The sequence below is a fragment of the Hyaena hyaena genome, unplaced genomic scaffold (assembly GCF_003009895.1).
Source record: "Hyaena hyaena isolate Hyena2069 unplaced genomic scaffold, ASM300989v1 scaffold_151, whole genome shotgun sequence".
Classification (NCBI taxonomy): domain Eukaryota; kingdom Metazoa; phylum Chordata; class Mammalia; order Carnivora; family Hyaenidae; genus Hyaena; species Hyaena hyaena.
The window spans coordinates 1,172,393-1,191,558 of NW_024080783.1; the positions used below are offsets into that span (position 1 = coordinate 1,172,393).

Consider the following 19,166-nt stretch of genomic DNA (forward strand, 5'->3'; position numbering starts at 1 on the left):
GCTGCCCGCCCACTTCCGGGCCACGCCGGAACCGGAAGCGCCGGTGGGCGGGAGGGGTGGGGCCCCATAGGAGACTGGCTGGAAGCGCAAGAGAATCCACCTAGGAGCTGTCCCCACGGCCTCCAGCGAGGTTTTCATCTTCGGGTAGCTTCAGTCTTGCGGCCTGAGAAGCGGGCGCCCCGACCCCGCTTAAGGTCCCAACATCGTGGACGTCATAAACTGCGCTCGTTCTTCGGCTTCCCTCCTAAAGCCGAAGAGCCCCTGGCCTTGGAAGGGGCCTGCGCCGGCATAGCCGCGGACGCGGGGGTCATCACTCACTACCCAGACTGAGGAGGGGGCATGGGGCCCCGAGGAGAAGGTTCCTGGCTGTCGACTGCTGGGCGGGCTTCTTTGAGGGAAAAAAAAAACTTCGAGCTGAGTCGTGAGGGATGAGTAGTGGTTCTGCCTCTGGAAATGACGGGATGGGGGCGGGGGGCCGAGCTGGGGGCCCTAATTCTTAGGAGACTTGAACGCCACCACCTTGTTCGGAGGAAGTCGCTTCTGCCTTGTAGATAGTGACTCTATTGTTAACGGACCGGGAGACTTTATAGATGTTTAAAGTGTATCAGAGTGCTGACAGGACGATGAAAACATTTGGACTAGGCAACCATGGGTCCCTAGGCCTGGCGGGTGGGAGGCGAGGGAGATGACCCTGTGGTCCCCATCCTGACTCCTAGAAAGAGTGAGGTGCTGGGGGCTGAGTAGCTGTCCTGGTTGGAAAAGTAGGAAGCTGAAACCCCAGAGTAGGAAATGGGGGATGATGGAGGTACGTAGTGCAGAGTCAAGAAGGTCTATGAGGTGCCAAGATTGAGTGTCTGGGCTGCTAGCAGAGGGGTTCTGTTAATAGGCCCGAACCTTAAATTAAACTGGGTCTTTGTTTTCATAGAATTGTACTTTTTAAAAAAGATTTTATTGTTAAGTAATCTCTGATATGGGAAACAAAGGCAAAAGAAAATGTGGGTAAAATTAAATTTTCTTATAACCTACAGCCTATTGACAAATACTTTAGGCAGGCAGAGTACAATATTCTACCAGAAACCCAATTATCTTAATGTTAATGCTTTGCTAGAGGGTAAAACAACCTTAGCTTGACAACAGCTAGGCCTCCAGAATCCTGTGAGTCTCTTAGCATATGAAAATCCTTTTGGAAACTTCCCCTTGCCTTTACCTCCCCCAACTCCCAAGTATGTAATCAGTCACTCACAGTCCCAGTGCAACTCTTTCTGCCTGCAGGTCCTGTCCCTGCGCTTTAATAAAACCACCGTTTTGCACCAAAGACATCTCAAGAATTCTTTCTTGGCCGTGGCCTCTGAACCCCAACACTTCAAACCACATCAATCTCTATACCCAGCATGGGGCTGGAACTTAACAACCTGGAGATCAAGAGTTGCGTGCTCTATTGACAGAGCCAGCCAGGCACCCTTAATTGTACTGTTTTTAATAAAGGTCAATAGTTCATGAAGTACGACTCCTTTTTATTGTTTCAAATGCTCATTGAACCTTGTACATATCAAAAAATTATTGCCAGGTTATGAGACTTCCTAATCTCGGGTGCTAAAGATCCAGACTCTTACACTGGGAAATAAGTGCTGAATAAAAGTCTCAGGGGTCCTGGAAACAGGCAAAGCCCTTCTGTCTTTTCAGTTCCATTCCCTGAAAGAAATCTTTGTGACCCAGGCAGGCCACAAGACAGCAGAAATTTATATCCCCAGAACATCCTGGGCAGAATGAACTTTAAACCAGAAATGCCCATGTTAGGGGTGCCTGGGTGGCACAGTCGGTCAAGTGTGTGGCTCTTGATTTTGGCTCACGTCATGATCTCATGAACCGGAAGATCGAGCCCCAAGTCAGGTTCTGTGCTGTCAGCTCGGAGCCTATGTTGGATTATTTTTAAAATGCCTTTACATGTAAGGAAATAGCCCCTAAATAAACTAGTGAATGAAATAACGAAATAATGGATCTCCCAGTCAGGGAGCCAGAATTTTTTTTTTTTTTTTTTTTAGGGAGCCAGAATTTTAAAAATCTATACTATGTCAGGGATGACTGTGTGCTGAGGGTATAAAACCATGCAGTGCCTGGCAGTGTCTTCGATAAAGTGGTCAGGAGAGATTTCCCTGAGGAGGTGACACACAGGGACCTGAAGGAAGTGAAGGAGGAAGCCAAGCAAAGGCCCAGAGACAGGGCAGGTGTGGCATATTCCAGAAACAGAAAGGTCCTAGTGGGGCACAAGAGAAGATGTGAGATGGAAGCCGGGGATGGAGGGAATGCTGTAAGGTTTTGCAGGCTGAGGGAAGGATGTGGTCTAACCTATGGGACAACACTGGAAACTGGGCGGTAACATGATCTGATTAAAGCTTGAAAAGGGTCGCTCTAACAGCTGTATTGAGAATACATGGGAGGGGCGCCTGGGTGGCTCAGTCAGTTGAGTGTCTGACTTCGGCTCAGGTCATGATCTCACAGTTTGTGGGTTTGAGCCCCGCGTCCGGCTCTGTGCTGACAGCCAGCTCAGAGCCTGGAGCCTGTTTCAGATTCTGTGTCTCCCTCTCTGACCCTCCCCTGCTCATGCTGTCTCTCTCTCTCAGAAATAAATAAAAAACATTAAAAAGAGAGAGAGAGAGAGAGAGAGAGAGAGAGAGAATACATGGGAATAAGAGCTAGAGAGGTGATTTAAAAGGTGACACCGACAGTCCAGGTGACAGGCAATGGTTAGCTCGTGTGCCACGCAGGTGCCAATAAGAGTGGTGGGAAGATGTTAGGTTATTATGAGAAAGCAGAAGCTGCAGAATTTGCTGGTGTGTTGGATGTGGCATGAAAGGAAACAAGGGAGTAACGGAGTAACAGATGACTTCCAAGTTCAGAAAGATGCACATAATCATTATTTGTAAAAGAACTATAAGCATTTGGAAAGCAAAGTCCCTTTGCACCATTTAACTTTCTTTCAAGACTAATCCATGTCAAGATTGCCCTCTGCCCCACACCCATCTACTTTTTGGAAGCCGTGGTCTGCACAAGGTTCGTTAATTCATTCATCCAACAAGCATCCATGTATTGGGCCTGGAGAGTAGATAAGCTAAGTCAGGTGTCAGTCAAGGTTCTACCGGGAGGGAACTTCCGGGCTGGCTGTAGAGACAGACCCATAATTTTTTTTTTCTTTTGAGAGAAAGTGCATGTGCCAGTAGAGAAGGGACAGAGGGAGAGGGAGAGAGAATCTCAGCATGGAACCCGAGGCAGGGCTCAATGTCAGGACCCTGAGATCATGACCTGAGCTGAAATCAAGAGACAGTCGTTTAACTGACTGAGCCACCCTGGCACCCCCTGGGCCCATAAACATTTTAATTCAGTATATTTGGGGCTCAAGAAAGAAGATTGCACAGAAAACTGGGGATATTAAGCACTTGGCTGGCTCAGTTGGAAGAGCATGACTCGATCTCAGGGTTGTGAGTTCAAGCCCCACATCGGGCACAGAAATTACTAAATAAATAAACGAAGACTACAAAGACAACAACAACAAAACAAGAACAAAAAGGAAGCTTGGAACACAAAAGGGAGAGAGTATCCCAACTTAGCCCAAAGCTAAGGCTCATTGCTAGAACCCCATAAAGGGATGGAAGAAGGGAGCATTAAGGGGACAACCTGGCTTTAGTGCTCTAAAAGGAATTGGTGCATATTTGTTCACAGCAATGGAGTGACACTAGAGTGATTCACATTTGCTGGATGGGACAACAATGAAACTAACTGCCTGGCCAGAAAGCCTGAGCACCTTCCCTGCTTTGTGAATTCTCCTTTAACTTTTAGGGCCCAATTTAAGTGTTCATTCCACTGGGATTATTAATATCAATGATACTCTGAACAACTGTTATGCATTAGATCTTGTTCTAAGAGTTTTCCATGTTCCTAAGCCTCAAAAAATACCCATTTCACAGGTGAGAAAACTGAGACTCAGAGAGGGGAAGGGATCTGCCAAGAGTCTCAGCGAACACGAGGCAACAGAGCAAGAATTTGAAACCGGTCAGTGTTCACTAAAATAAAGGCTCTGAATGCTCTTTCCCTGGCCACATGCTGCCTCCACTAGAACGTTTATGGTGTCCCGCCTCTCCCCAATCACTTTGGATTTTAAATTCCTCCAAGGCAGAAGCCGTGTTTATTATTCTTTGAAAACCCACAAACCTCATCCCCTCCAACCCCATGACACTGGCGCCCAGCTCAAAACAGCACAAACGGGTCGACCTGCAAAGGTCTATTGAATGAATGAATGAATGAATGAATGAACGAGTAAATGACTGAATGGACGAACTCGAGTCCTCACTGTGCCATCTGCGGGAAGCTGCCAGTCACCCTGGGCCTCGGTTTCCCCAACTGCTCTGCTCAGGAGACGATGAAGACCTGAGCAATCCCAGGTGCGGATCTCAAGCTCCTCCGAGCGGCGCCGGGCGCGCTGTAACCCAAGCACTCCCCGCGGCGGGACAGTGGGAAGGGTGAGGGGCGGAGCTAGGGCTCCCTCGCTGCGGGGCCATTGGCTGCGCCCGCCGCCACCCGGCAGTAGTTGTAGAGGTCAGCCCCGCCCTCTTCCTCTTTCCTTCGGCCTCTTCCCTTCGGCGCCGGCGGTTTCTGCAGACATGGTGAGGATGGTGGAATCGGGTGACATCCCCGCGCTGTGGGGCTCGGGGCCTGGGGTGGGGAGCTCGAGGTGAGCACTGGGGTTCCATCTGTCAGCCGGGCCTGTAAGGCGCCCTGCCGAGTGGCCTAGCGCCGCCACAGCCGGTCTCCCGCCGTCTGCCTTGTTGGCCTGGGCCCGGAGAGGTGAGCTCGCGCTGCCGGCGCCTCTGTCGTTCCGTCTGCAGAATGGGGGCAGCGGCCCAGCCTCGTGCCGGGCCTGGGCGAGGGCACGCCCGCGGGGGTCTCAGTTTCCCTGCCCTAGGGGAGGGATGCTGGGCCCGCCGCGCGCCTCCGGGGACTGGCCACGACGCAGGCGGAGGAGGGGGAGACAGCCCTGCCAGGTGTTTGACCCAAACCCTTTATTGTGCACAGGCCAAGATTAAGGCTCGAGACCTTCGCGGCAAGAAGAAGGAGGAGCTGCTTAAACAGCTGGAAGACTTGAAGGTGGAACTGTCCCAGCTGCGCGTCGCCAAAGTGACAGGCGGGGCAGCCTCCAAGCTCTCCAAGATGTGAGTGAGGGGCGGCTGCGCCACGGTTTTCTGCGTGTGGGGGACACCTGTGCGTCGGAAGGATTATTAGAGTTTTCGAAGTTGGCTAAAGGAAAAGTCCGTCTCGTGGACCCGTGGGTTGGAATGTCCTGTGCTTCCTAACCCGCTTCTCCAGGCTCGCGCTCACACCGCTGTGTGGTTTTCCTCCTCTCTGCGTTTGACCTTTTTGTCCTTTTTCCTGTAGTGCCCTTGCTTAGCTTCTCTGGTTGGAGAAAGAACAGGTTGTCCTTGAAGCCCCTTTATTTTTTTTAACCTTTTTTTTTTTAAATGTTTATTTACTTTTGACAGAGAGAGCAGGGGAAAGACAGAGAAAGAGGGACACACAGCCTGAGGTAGGGCTGGAACCCACCAACTGTGAGGTCATGACCTGAGCGGAAGTCACATGCTTAACTGACTAAGCCACCCAGGTGTCCCCCTGCAGCCCGTTTTTAACGCTGCCTTGAAAAGCTTAACCGAACCCTTTTCTCCTACCTTCCACCAGCACTTGTTCCCCCTGCCCTCCTCCCTCACTTGGTAGATGGGTGCCTTGCACCCACCTCTCCCTTGCATTGGCGTTAACTTTCTGACTTATTTTGGATCAAGAATCAGGACTTGTGAAAGGGACATGGGTTTGGAGTCTGTGGAACTGGGTGCAGATTCCCCTTTTTGCCACATGCTGTCCTGTCCTATCCGATGGGTGTGCTGACTGCCCACCCAGAGTTCGTTGGTGGTGGTTTCCCTTTTCTATAAGATGGGCCGCCAACAACCAACCTGCAGTGCTGGAAGGGGGTTGGATGAGTTGGGGAACACACAAGCAAGTTGCTTGCTGACCTCAAGACTGTGTTTACCAGGGCGCCTGGGTGGCTCAGTCGGTTAAGCATCTGACTTCGGCTTAGGTCATGATCTCACAGTTTGTGGGTTCGACCCTGCATTGGACTCTGTGCTGACAGCTCAGAGCCTGGAGCCTGTTTCAGATTCTGTGTCTTCCCTCTCTTTCTGACCCTCCCCTGCTCACGCCATGTCTCTCTCTCAGAAATAAATTTAAAAAAGAAAAGAAAAAAAAGGCTATGTTTACCAACTATGTTTACCCTTCTTCCATCCCCCAACATGCCTCCTGTCAAACAGGACTACAAACCACTTATTCCCAGCCTCATCCTATGTTCATCCTTTCCCTCCATGGCCCACTTTTTGCATGTCTTTTTGCTCCCTCCCAAGTGTCCCTTCCTGTGACTCCTTAAACTTGTCCAGCTTGTGCCACGATTTCCCACAGTTGGCTTTGGTTAGGTCTTCATGGTTCTCAGGATATGTTATGGCCTGGGATGGAAGGTCTTTCCCGATCTCCCTTCTAACTCTCCTCAATGAATACTTGAATAGTTCCTCAGAAGCACTGGGCACGCTGGCCCATCCTGTCCCCACTCGAGGGATGCCCATTTTCTGGAGTCTTCCTGGCCTCACCCCCAGAATACCTTCCTCCTGGGCTGGGTTAGGCGCCTCTTGCATGAATATGGATGAGCTGGTGGGGAATAATGCACCTGTGCTTTAGGACATCTGAGGTCCTGAATGAGATGCGGGGGGGGGGGGGGGGGGGGGGGGGGGGGGGGGGGGGGGGGGTTGGGTACTGTAGGTGTCCACCACCTTCACTGATGTCTCTGCTTTGTAGCCGAGTTGTTCGGAAATCCATCGCCCGTGTTCTCACCGTCATCAACCAGACTCAGAAAGAGAACCTCAGGAAATTCTACAAGGTGAGTCTGGGTTGGGGAGAGTCAGAGGGATGCTTAGCTGCAGGAACAAAATTCCAGCCCTCCCTTCGTATGAAGAGGCTCTTTCCACTGGGTTGCGTGGGCCTGGGCTTTCCAGAGCCTTCCCAACTTGTGCCTGGTTTAGCTTTCTGACCAGCAGCTTGCACTAGTCTGCATTTCCTCGGGGCTGCAGTTGTCAAGAAATCAACAGCCTTAGGTTTTGAATCCAGCCTTACCAGCTGAGTGAGTTTGAGCAGTCTGTGAGAATTAACTTCCAGTGTTTTGTCTTGCTAGCACTATGTCTGTCACTTTCAAGCACCTGATATTCTAATTTTTCAGATGGGGACCTCAAGTGTAGAGAGGTTAAGTCGCCCAGAGGCCTGCAGTTAACAGAGTGATTGGGTCTGCACTCCAAACCCTGTCTTGGGGAGGGGTGAATTGAGTGCTCCTGAGAGATTTGTGCAGGTGGCCTTTCAGCCTAGCATTTTCACAGCCGTTTTCTGGTCTTGTCCTTAAAATTAATGTTACCAGGGCTCAAGCTGTGAAGCAGAATCAGTTGGAGACTTTATATGTGTGTATACATGCACTTGACTTAATACAGAGAATTGGCTTATGTGATCTTGGGTTTAGCTGGTAAGTCCAAAATCAGCAGGGCTGGCTGTCAGGAAGAGAAAGTCATGGGCAGGCTGGAACTCACATGACAAGGCTGAAGTGCCCGTCCTCCTCCGTTGGAATTTCTTGGGGGAGAGTCTCAGCCCTGCTTTAAAGGCCTTTCAGCTGATTGGATCAGACCCACCCAAATTATCCAGGACAGTCTCTCAATGTCAGTTGATTGGGGGCTTTGAGTGCATCTGCAAAATGGCTTCACATCAGTATCCAAGTTAGTGTTTGAATAGCTGGAGGCTTTGGCCTGTCAAAAAATGCCGCCTTGGTGTTCCTGGGTTAGCTACCTTCCCTGGATGTATGTACATTGTGTGTGTGAGAATTGGGTTTTCTGAGAATTGGGCTTGAAACTTTGATGTCTTATTTTTGAGAGTCAGTGGGGAAGGGGCAGAGAGAAAGGGAGACACAGAATCCAAAGTGGGTTCCAGGCTCAGAGCTGTCAGCACAGCCTGACACAGGGCTCGAACGCATGAACCGTGAGATCAGGACCTGAGCCAAAGTTGGACGCTTAACCGACTGCGCCACCCAGGTGCCCCAAATCCCCCATCTTTGAGCTTATCTGCGCAACTTGTTTCTGCAGTTCTCTGCCCTGAGGCTGTTCCCCCTGTTAGCTCACACACTGCCGCCCTGTGCCTGTCCCCCCCCCGCACCCCACATCCCCCGAACTATTGGCAGTTCCCAGAAAGCACCTGAGCTGTCATTCTTCAGGGTTTTTGTGCACCCTGTTTTCTCCCTTTGGAACTGGTGTTCGCTCAAATTGCTTGCTTTCTAGGCTATTTTGCCAGTCATTAGTTGGAAGATTCCTTAATCTCTTTCCTCTTCCCCACCGACCAGCCACTTGGTAGCTGTCCAGTCTTACCCACTGGGCTTGGAGCTCCTTAAGCATGTCTGATTCATCACTAGGGCAGCACCCAGCACAGGGCCTCAGTCCCCTCCTGGACCGGCTCTCCTACATTGGCCTACATCTCCTCACTCTCAGATCTACACATTAACCTCCACACTCCCTCCAGCAGCCTCCTTCAGGCACTTACATCATCTTCCCTGTGCCCTCCAGCAGCTTAGTTCCAGCCTCGAGGGCTTCCTTAGCTGCCACGGTAGCTTCTAAACCCTGGCGCTCAGATTCCCCTCACTCTCCCATCACCCAGGGTAAAAAGTACAAGCCTCTGGATCTGCGGCCCAAGAAGACACGTGCCATGCGTCGCCGGTTAAACAAGCACGAGGAAAACCTGAAGACCAAGAAGCAGCAGCGGAAGGAGCGGCTGTACCCACTGCGGAAGTATGCAGTCAAGGCCTGAACACGGGCATCAATAAAACACAAACAAACTGGCTGGCATTGCTTCGTGTTTGTGGGTGTTTCAGCGAACCGTGCTGGAGAGGTGGGCTGATATGCCCTGGTTATGGTTATTAGGGGCCTGGAGGGGGTGGTTTGGCGGGCCTGCCTGTGGCTGTTGGCAGCCCCAGCGTGGGACCATGACAGTCCTGACCACAGGGATCTCTTGGGAGCTCTGTTCTGGTTACTTCGGGTCCATGGTGTGCCGCTTCCCTTACTGTCCTTTCAGGGGCTTGTTCTGCCAGGTCCCATGCGCCCTGGGCAGGGAGAGACCGGCTTGGGATCTGAGAGCCATTTATGGTGACGTTATATGTGGAGGCTCTGGGTGATTTGACCTGCAGCGGACGTGGTATCTTGCCTGATCAGCAGCTCCAGACACTAAGAGTTTCCCGTCCGGGGTGAAGGCACAGGCATGGGCCACATCCAGGACTCCCTGCCAAAACACTTCACTGGGCTCTGGGAATGCAAGTCCTGCCTGCTCCCAACCTCCCCTGGCAGGCCTTTTCCTACACCCTTGGGTGTTAAACCCACAGGTTTTAACTTACCTTCAGGGTCTCAATGCACTTTCCTGTGTTGCAGTCCCAGACTTTTACCTGGAATAATAAGCAGAAGGCGGGGGAGGCCTCACCCCACATGTCTGGCATCTTTGAAATCACTTTGGGTTGAGTCCCAGCCAACCTCTTAACCTCTTGGTCTGGGTTTTGTTGTCTGTGAGGTGTATTTAACATACCCCACATAATCTGATGTAAAAATTCAGTGCAGTATAATTCCTTTTTCCCTAAAGCTATGTTGTGTCTTAGAAATGTTAATGTCACTAAGTGGACCTTAGTGCCCAGAAGTGGTGGGCACCTGGGTTCTGTCCTTGTCACCCTCCTGTTTAGGGCCAATAGGATGTAGACCTTTCTAGACTGTGCTGAGGGCTGTGGTAAAGGAGGATGTTGGGTTAGGAGTTTGCCAGGAGGACAGGCCTGGTGGGGGGCCGAGGTGCTTACCATATGGGAGTAGCCAGCGCTGGCTAACTGTGATCCATCAGGGGAGAAAGCTATGCTCTTCAACCAGGTGACATGGCCCTTGAGCTGAACAAGCAGGCTTTTGGTGGAAGGCTTCCAGATGTGGATGGTCTTGTCCCAGGAGCCAGAAGCCTGGACAGCAGACAGCTCTAAGCCCATGGGTTTGGGGCCAGTAGGGGCCAGCCTGGAGCCCAGGGTGACCTAGCTCACCAGGAGGCCGGATGCTGAGTAGCACAGGCAGCTGATGTTGCCACTGTGGCCTTCCAGCTTTTGGTGGGTCACTGTGGTCTCCATCCGCAGGTCCCAGATGCAGATAGCAGAGTCCCAGGAGCCAGTGGCCTGCACACATCTGCTGTGAGCACGAACCAGCTAGCCCATACCCACCTTTGTGGTTCCTAGGCTGGCCAGGCTCAGAGGAAGCAAGCACTGTCTCTGAGCCCTGCTGAATTCCCCATCTTGCAGATACGGGGACTGGCTCAGAAGAGCAGAGTCACCCAGTCAAGGTGTGGAGTTCTAACCACTGCTCAGCCCCCAAGTGAGTAAGTGGGTATGTGGCTCACCAAGGAGTCTGAGCTGGGTGCGAAATCACTGCTCTGGACAGAGTCTCGGTGCCCTCCTAAGTGGCGCAGCATCTGGCCAGACTGCAGGAGAGAGAGAGCCCTGAGCTTTGGAGGGTAGCCCAGAAGCCTGCGGTGCCAGGTTCTCGGCCTCAGATGGGTCAGACCAGGCCTTCCTGGGGCTGCCTGAGTAGTGTAATCACACAGGGTCTGCGGAGGCTACCTGGGCTTTGATGGGAGAGGAGGGCTATCCAGGCCGTGTGACCCTCAGGAACAGATGTCTTGAGGCAGGAGGACTGGTGTGGCTGGGGGTACAGCTGCAGTCAAATTCAAGGGGATCTTGCATGCTAGGTATGGGCATAGGCAGTGGGGAAAGTGGGACAACCTTTCCGGGGCCACTGGGGTGTCTCCTCCAGGCCCCAGGTTTCGCTCTGGCCGCCCCTCCACATACCTGCACCTCCCAGAGCACCACCTGCTTGTCCCAGCCACCCGATGCTAGCTGTTTTGAGTCCGGGCTAAAGCTGACTGTCTCCACGCTCCTCTGGTGACCTGGTGGAACAAGATACAGCAGGGTCTAGAAGGAAACCCAGGCCTGGCTGCTTGGTTCTAGTCCCATCCAGCACACTCACCTTTCAGGACATGCAGACACTTGGCTTCTGCTACATCCCACAGGCGGATAGTACAGTCACCAGAGGTAGTGGCAAACAGGCGGCCATCAGGGGAGAAGCGGCAGAACTTGACAGGGCCTGGGTAAGCAGGCATGGTCAGGAAACGGTGCTGCCCTCCACCTTGCAGGCCGATGACCCCTGCTAATCTCTCCAGCCTCATCACCTACCTCCCCTCTCCTCACCGCTTTCTAACCCTCTCATCCTCCAGCCACCTGGCAAGTTGAACTTCCATGACTTGCCCTGGAACACCCAACCTTAATTTGCCCATTTGTAAAATCAATGCCAAAAGCAAATGCAGGCACCTTCCAGAAACCTGTTGAGAGCCCAGCCTGGGTTTGTTGCCTCCTTTGAGCTCCCCAGCCCTGGACTTCCCTTATTAACAACATTAGTCAGTCTACTCTGTGATTTATCAGATTTTTTTTCTTGTTTCAGTAATAATTGTAATAGTTCTATCTACTGAGTCCTTATTCAGTGCTAGGCACTTTGCTTACGTTGTCTCATCCCACAGGATAGCCACTGCCCCCATTCTAAAGAGCAGGAAATTGAGGCACCATGACAACAAACACAGTCAAAGTGGTTAAATAGCTGAACATTCTGCTAAGTCACGAAAAGGAATACTGGATGGTTCCACTTACACAAGGTACTTAGAGTAAATTCATTGAAATAGGAAAAATGGTGGTCGGGCTGGAGGAAGGGATGAATGGGGAGTTTGATGGGTATAGAGTTTCCATTTTGCAAGATGAGTTTAGGAGACTAGCTGCACAGTGAACATACTTAACACAACTGAATTGAACATTTAAAAATGGTTAAGATGGTAAATATATTTTTAAATAATTTTTAACAGCAGGATTGGGGTGCCTGACTGTCTCAAACCAGTAGAGCATGTGACTCCATCTCAGGGTTGTGAGTTCGAGCCCCATGTTAGGCATAGAGACTACTTGAAAATTAAAAATTAGGGGTGCCTGGGTGGCTCAGTTGGTTAAGTGTCCGACTTTGGCTCAGGTCATGATCTCACGGTTCGTGGGTTCGAGCCCCACGTGGGGCTCTATGCTGACAGCTAGCTCAGCCTGGAGCCGGCTTCAGATTCTGTATCTCCCTCTCTCTCTGACCCTCCCCTGCTCACACACTCTCTCTCTCAGAAATAAATAAAACATTCAAAAAAAATTTTTTTAATTAAAAAAAAAAAAAAAACAGTAAAAAGGTCTAAATCCAGGTCTGGCAGAGGCCCCAGAGACCAGGTCCTGTGTCCTTGCCCTCCTGCCCCAGCCCTGTCCAGGCTGTCTTGCATGGATGCCTGCTCAGATGTCAGAGTGCATTGTGATAAGCCCTGCAGAATGCCAGACAGACCCGTGGGCCTTGGTCTCCACATCCAGCCCGAGGAGCCCAACCTGCATGGCCACCTAGCCTCCACAGCAGCCGCCCGCTCTGCGTCTCCCAGCCATACACACAGCCATCTTCAGAGGCTGTGAGCAGCCTCTGGCCATCAGGAGAGAAGGCAGAGGAGTTGACCTGGAAGGAGAGCACAAAAGTAGTCCCATCCTGGAGCAAGAAACACCTGTCTGCTCATGCCTGACCCCAGACTCATGGGCCAGCCCTAAACATTGCTCCCACAGGCCTGGGGTTGGAGCTTAGACTTCAAATCTCACTCTACAGCTCGAGCCCAGAATGCAGGAGCTACTCTTGGAGTCAGAGCCAAGAACTTGGAGCCATTCTCTGGAACCCTGTAAAACCTGGGCCTGAAACTCAAGAGTCCTCCTTGAAGGTAGAGGCTGGAGCCTTCTCTAGAACCAGAGCCTGGCACCCCAGAGCCAAGAGCCCATGGTAGAGCTGGAGCCCAGAACTAGGAACTGAAAATCTAAGCCTTGAATTCATTTTAAAGCCAAAGTCAAAAGAACACTGGTGTCATCTAGTGCGCCCTCTCTAAAACCAGAGCTTAGAATCTCTAACCCCGTTCTGGAGCTGGGGGTGAGAGAACACTAAACAGAATAAGGCAGCACTCTAGACCCAAAGCCAAGAGCCTAGAGTCAGCAGGACCTCACCTCCCCACGGTGCTGGCCGAAGAATTTCACTCTCCCCACGGCCAGCGTCCCTGCGGCCCCGCTGTTCATGGGCCCCAGGGTGCCAGGCTCGGACTGGCTCCCTCCTAGGCGGGCGCTGGTCCCGCCAGCCGGTCCCACTTAAGGTGGAGTAGATGGAGGAAGCTGTGTACAAGGGGTCTCCATGGCAATCGGGGCGGAGCACGCAGCCAATGTGGGGTCTCTGGGAAGCCACAGAGGAGAGACCGGTTGGGAGAGACTGTTCTCAGCTCCCGGGAGGTGGGGCCGCAGCGGCAGGACCATCGGCGACTCGCAGAAGGGACTTCCCCTCCTGGCGGATAACCGCTGGCCCTTACTCAGCCCCGACCGCGGCGCCAGACGACGCGCACGGCGACCGCTAGAGGGCACGCCAGCCCCACACACCGCCACTGCCTCCCTGCTTCGGGAACCCACACACCGTGCCGAGCGTGCAAGTGATCTGCAAAGGGCTCCCAGACCCCTTTGAAGGGAGCCACTTTCCCCGTGTGCACAATGGAGTGGTTCATCCCTGCCACCTAGGGCTCCAGGCTTGAGCTAAGAGCAAGGCCTAGCACATTATAGGTGCCCAGGAAAGCCCACTCTGGTGTGAAGACCTCTCCTCCTGGAGTGCCCAGTACGGAGGCTGAGGAGTTCCATGAAGAGGGCTGGAAGCGATGCCATCTCTGTCCCCAGAATGGGGGGAGCCAGAGGTAGTGTGTGTAAGTCACAGGGCATGAGAAAGTAGGGTCCCTGTTAACATTCTGGCAGCACAAAATGTGGCATCTGTGAATGTGGAGGCTGTGGAGGCTGTGAGAAGGCCCCAGGAGCTGTCAGGTTCCTTGTTGGAGAGTTGAAGTCAAAACCAGACAGGAACAGGACTTGGTTTTAATGTCATTTTACAGATGAGGAAATAGAAGCCTCATGAGGTAGAGGGACTTGCCCAAGGTCACTCAGGCAGTAGGAAAGGAACTGGGACTTAGCCCATATCTGTCTGACTTTGAGGGCCTATATTAGGACCATCTGCCATGAATTCCAGGGGTCTCAAGCAGATGCCACTAACTCCTGGTACATCTGGGAAACAGAGTCCTTGAGGGAGCATATTTGGCCCAGTCATCCAGCACCTCTATGGCAGAGCTGGGGCCAGGACCCAGTCCCTCCCCAACAAGACACAGGGTGGAACGGAGACACCCTCCCTGCCATTGTCCAATGGATTCCAGGCTCCCTGGGGGTGGGGGTGGGGCAGCTCTGCTTTGGGAGCATCAAACTCAAGGGTTCCCAGCAGTGACTCACACCCCTTCCCCCCAGACTTCTTTCCCAGACTCTTCTCACGAGATCCACTGTGCTCTTGCTCTATTTTAGGTCCCAGACAGCCAGGCGGGAGAGGAGGCGACAATGGTGGCTTTGAGGCAGCCCTACCCGCATCCTAACTCCAAGAGAGCCCAGGTCACTGAGTTGGCTCTTCAAGGACCCGTCTGGGTTGGCCACCACCCCATCCTCAGATATGGGTGCCGGACACAGTCCCTTGGAGCTATCTGGCCCCCCAGGCCTTCCCCCTTCCTCTGCATAGGCACCCCTGCTCCCAATCCATGCCACATTTGGCATTGCCCCAGCCACCTGGCTGCTCTTGCTCTACCTGGAGGGCCCAGAACTAACTAACCTAGTGCAGCCCATCACTCCCAGACCCCTGTGAACAGACCTTGTCCACCAGGCCCAGGGACTACCAGGGGTAGAGGTGGAGCTAGGGTTACAAACTTTTTTTTTTTTAATAGGCTCTCTGCCCAACATGGGGCTTCAACTACTCACAACGGCAAGATCAAGAATTGCATGCTCTACTGACTGAGTCAGCCAGATGTCCCTGGGTTAAAACCTTTTTGCTCAACACTAGAGCTTGTGGTTGGAGTTACCCACCATGAATTCCTCAGAGGCCAGACCATGTCCACCTCTCCTGCCACATCCCGTCCCTGCCCCCCTGCCCTCCCACCCCCATCTTGCTCCCCAAACTCAGCCACAGGGGCCCTTTTTTCCACTCCCCCCATCTTCACTCCCGCCCTGGACCTGTGCCCACAGGGTTCCCCTCCTCTTACCTGACGCTTACCTTGGGATCTAGCTCAAATATCACTTCCCCAAGGCGCCTTCCCTTGCCCATCCCCCAGACAAGTCAGAGCTCCTGCCCCAGAAATGGGACATTAGAGCTACTGGTCTGGGTTAAACCTGAGTCCTGCCAACTACCAGATCCGCAATCTTGGGCAAGTCGCCTGATCACTCAGTGCTTTGTTTCCTCATGTGTAAAATGAGTACACTCACAGCAGTGGTCTTGTAAGGAGTCAGTGAGATGGGGCCGTCAGGGCCCCTGGTGTACAGCAAGCACTCAAAGAAGTGGCGGGAAGCTGTGACATCCACAAGCCTGAAATCCAGACACAAAGCTCTGAATGCCCTTTGCCAGGCTCACCCAAGAGACACTTCATGACATAGAGAGGGCCTGGTGATCGGGGGTAGTCTGTCTCCGTGCCCAGCAGGGGCTGAGGGTTTGGGCAGAGAGAGGCTGCACCTGCAGCAAGGGATGGTTCACAGCGGGGGAAGGGAGGGCACGAGTGGGTCACAGTCACCTTGGTAGCAGAAGTATTTTATTGGCCCAGGGTTCTGCCCATTAGATTAGGGGACACAGATTCTCACCTCTGCAAGAGGGTCCTGGGAGGATATTTTCCACCCTTTGACTGTCTTCCTTCTCAGAGAGCGCACCACATTCTCTCCTCCTCCAGCTCAGATTGTCTGAGAAGGATTTTGTTTTGTTTTGTTTTGTTTTGTTTTGTTTTGTTTTGTTTTGTTTTTTGCTGACCTTTCCTACTGTCACTCCATGTCTTGAAGGTGACCCATGGTCTTGGATTCAGCCTTGCCTCTCTTCACTATCTCAAAATACCTGCCTTTCTGGGCCCCTTGGTTCCCTCTGAAATTGCCATGGGTACACCGCTGCTTTAAAGAGGAAACTGGAGGGATGCCTGGCCCTGCCTATCCGGCCCCTGCCCACCTCTGCTGCCTGCTTGTCTCTTCCTCAGCCCCTCCTCCACACCCTCTCCCCGAAGCCTCCAGTCCTGAGAAGTTTAGTGAATCATAAAATGCCAGGGCTAGGATGCGCTTTCTGACAGTGCCCCGGGAAACAAGGAAAGCGGTCTTGTAGCAAGAGAGCAGGCGGAGGGAAGGTGGAGAGGCAGACTGGCCTGCTTGCTGCCAGCTTTCCAGCCCCCCGCTCTGCTCCTGACACTGCCGTCCTAAACGGCACCTATTTCCTTTTTCTGCTGAGTCAGCTCCAGGATGGTTTTTGTTTTAAAAAAATTTTTTTGAAGTTTATTTTTGAGAGAGAGAGAGAGAGAGAGCAAGCATGTGTGGGATAGGGGCAGAGAGAGAGGGAGAGAGAATTCCAAGCAGGCTCCATGCTGTTAGTGCGGACCCCTATGTGGAGCTCGAACTCACAAACTGTGAGATCATGACCTGAGCCATGATCAAGATCAAGAGTCAGACGCTTAACTGACTGAACCACCAAGCGCCCCAGTTTTTTGCGTTTTTGCTTACTTGCCTCCCACAGGGCTCTGACTAAAACGTCTCTGTAATTTTCACAGCTGCTTCCCTATGATTATGCCTTTGGGGCTGCTTCTCTGGGCTTCCTCTGCAGCTACTTGCATGCTGGGATCCTAGCTCCCCAAGTGTGATCAACACCTTTATTGGAATTCACTGTAGTTGTCATCGACCCTCCTGAAGTGTGGAGACCAGAACTGGAAACATGCTCTGTGTATAGACCAACAAATGCCAAGTTGAAAGGTACTGTCATCTCCAGTTTTCTAGACACTCAATCTCTAGCAATGCAGCCTGCATTACTAGAGGCATTTGTCTTTTCAACAGCTACATTATTCTGGTGACTCGATGAATCTGCAGTGAGAGCTTTTTCCCACCAACTACTGTTCAAGCAACCGTCCCCCTCCTATAGGGTACTTGCACAGTGGATTCTTTGGAATCACGTAAACCCTTACACTATGCTGGTTAAATGTCATCTTCTGGATCCCGTCCACCCATCTAGTCTTGAAAGCGTTGTTAAGTGTGGCTTCCACTGCACAAAACTCTGATTTTGCCACCGAGGCAGCTGCGGATTTTATGATCAGGCCTTCTGCGGTTCTAAATCCAAATTGTGAAAATGGTGATCAATGCAACTACCACTAGAGACTCTCACTGATTTTCACCCTCTTTTGCACCCGTCCGCACCCATCCAGATCACGAATTAACTGTGAGGGGAAGGAGGGCCCATTCCTTTAGGAGTAGGTCTCGGTGGGGAGGAGAGTGATGAGCTCCGAACTCCAGCAGGGCTCTTTGATTGCAAACAACAGAAACCCATCTATGGCCAAAAGAGACCACATGGAAAGGGGTTGGGGAGCAGGACTTCAAGACGGGAAAGAAGGCAACGCCTTCACACCCGGTAAGTACAGGAAGCAGGGCTGTTAAGCCACTGAGATGCCCAAGCGCAGGATCCTTGAAGAGCATATGATTGGCCCAGCATGGGTCACGTGTACACATGGGGCGGGGCACCTTGACTGGCAGTCCTGGTATGACCTGGGCTTTTCCTTGGACCTCTACCCTCCTGCCAACCAATCAGGGATCTCTAGGCTTAGTGATCTGCTGTGCACTTTGGAATCAGGAGCCAAAGAGGTACGTTCAAATCTGGCTTCACCACCCATCTGCTGTGACCCCGTGAAGTTCCCTAACTGTTCTGTGCTTCCTTTTCCTGGTGTCTACAATTAGGATAATGATTAATACCTACGTCATAGGGTCTGCTTTGACGATTGAGTTTTAATGCATGCAAAGTGCTTGGAACAGCATTTGGTCCATAGTAAGTGCTCTGTGTTGGGCAGCTGTGTTACTGAAGTCGTATGTCGTGATCCACAGTTTTCTAGTGTAGCCCAAAAGGTATGAAGATAAATTCCCATGTCTTACAGAAACTCAGGTAGGTGTATCTGCATAGGGCACTGTTGCCCTATTGGTAAAGGAGAAAGGCAAGAGCATAGAGTGGTTTAATTCCCAACAAGCATCATTGGCATCTGTAGTCAGCACTGCCTTTTCTGAGCACTCTCGGATCGCTGCTGGGTACTCTGTCCAGAACTGCTTGGCAATCAGTGCTGTGCTAATCAGTCCATGATTGCTGGACTCACCCTTTCTGGAAAAGTAGGACCGCAGTACTTTCTTCTCTCCTGGACCCTGGCTTCTGGCGGTGTTCTGTGGTATCGGAGTTACGCCTTCCGCTCTGGCTCTGTTGGGCTACAGTTTGCTAGAGCGAGAAATTTGGTTGTATTTATTTATCTTATTATATTTTTAGCATGTTCTTTTCTAAGGCCATTTTTCCGTTTGGGTAGCAGAGTGACCTGGATGCTGGAAGGACCCCAAGAAGCTCAGGGGGCCTGCCTACCCCCCAGTCTCCCCGGCGTGGGCCATGGCCCCTTGCCTGTGTTCCAAGCTCTCAGGTTCAGGGACTCTTCCCCACAGGCCTCTTCAGCCAGTCCCACACTCCAGTAACTCTTACAGAGAAAGAAACCTCTGATACCCTGGGACGAGCACCACCAAGGTCATGAACACACTGCCTTCCAGATGCCAGGCCCAGATTAGGACCAAATGAGGGGGGCAGGAGTGGGTGTCCTGGCAGGCCCTCGTTATGTAACAGACTCACCCAACTTGTGGAGACAGGGCCTCAGCCCAACCAGAGAGGACTTTTATGGTACTTTATGTATCTTTTTGTTTTTGGCAGTAAAAAATGAATTTATTTTTTTAAATTTCTTATTTATTTTTAATTTACATCCACGTTCATTAGTATATAGTGCAATTATGATTTCAGGAGTAGAATCCAGCGATTCATCCCCTACATATAGCACCCAGTGCTCATCCCAAG

At 51.9% G+C, this 19,166-nt stretch overlaps 2 protein-coding genes and 1 long non-coding RNA gene across 6 annotated transcripts; 2 read left to right on the forward strand and 1 right to left on the reverse strand.

Annotated features, from left to right (window-relative positions):
- The first annotated feature begins 4,593 nt into the window (after positions 1-4,593).
- Positions 4,594-8,952, forward strand: RPL35 (ribosomal protein L35). Its single transcript, XM_039239049.1, has 4 exons — positions 4,594-4,658; positions 5,068-5,204; positions 6,883-6,964; positions 8,770-8,952. The coding sequence occupies exons 1-4, from the start codon at positions 4,656-4,658 to the stop codon at positions 8,917-8,919; spliced, it is 372 nt and encodes a 123-aa protein (XP_039094980.1). The 5' UTR covers positions 4,594-4,655; the 3' UTR covers positions 8,920-8,952.
- On the reverse strand, positions 5,403-13,358 carry WDR38 (WD repeat domain 38). Of its 4 annotated transcripts, none has more exons than XM_039239046.1 (9): positions 13,229-13,358; positions 12,578-12,698; positions 11,151-11,267; positions 10,973-11,070; positions 10,525-10,605; positions 10,175-10,303; positions 9,947-10,096; positions 9,500-9,547; positions 5,403-5,445 (listed from the first exon to the last, which is right to left on the reverse strand). In XM_039239046.1, the coding sequence occupies exons 1-9, from the start codon at positions 13,295-13,297 to the stop codon at positions 5,437-5,439; spliced, it is 822 nt and encodes a 273-aa protein (XP_039094977.1). In that variant the 5' UTR covers positions 13,298-13,358; the 3' UTR covers positions 5,403-5,436. The 4 variants fall into 4 exon arrangements, with proteins under 4 accessions (XP_039094977.1, XP_039094976.1, XP_039094978.1 ...); XM_039239045.1 differs by lacking the exon at positions 5,403-5,445 and adding an exon at positions 8,956-9,387; XM_039239047.1 differs by lacking the exons at positions 5,403-5,445; positions 10,175-10,303 and adding an exon at positions 8,956-9,387.
- Positions 13,359-16,876: 3,518 nt separating this feature from the next.
- On the forward strand, positions 16,877-17,458 carry LOC120236312. Its single transcript, XR_005529628.1, has 2 exons — positions 16,877-17,056; positions 17,138-17,458. It is a non-coding gene; the product is annotated as an uncharacterized LOC120236312 (long non-coding RNA).
- The last annotated feature ends 1,708 nt before the right edge of the window (positions 17,459-19,166 follow it).

What these genes read in the sequence shown, in the direction of transcription:
- RPL35 (XM_039239049.1), top strand. An exon ending in GCCTCCAAGCTCTCCAAGAT is followed by an intron (nt 5,205 to 6,882) that starts GTGAGTGAGGGG and finishes TCTGCTTTGTAG; the next exon opens with CCGAGTTGTTCGGAAATCCA. An exon ending in ACCTCAGGAAATTCTACAAG is followed by an intron (nt 6,965 to 8,769) that starts GTGAGTCTGGGT and finishes CCCATCACCCAG; the next exon opens with GGTAAAAAGTACAAGCCTCT.
- WDR38 (XM_039239045.1), bottom strand. Translation starts at nt 13,297, where the DNA reads ATGAACAGCGGGGCCGCAGGGACGCTGGCCGTGGGGAGAGTGAAATTC. An exon ending in GAGGCTAGGTGGCCATGCAG is followed by an intron (nt 11,268 to 12,577) that starts GTTGGGCTCCTC and finishes CTGCTTACCCAG; the next exon opens with GCCCTGTCAAGTTCTGCCGC. An exon ending in ACTCAGCATCCGGCCTCCTG is followed by an intron (nt 10,097 to 10,174) that starts GTGAGCTAGGTC and finishes TCTGCTGTCCAG; the next exon opens with GCTTCTGGCTCCTGGGACAA.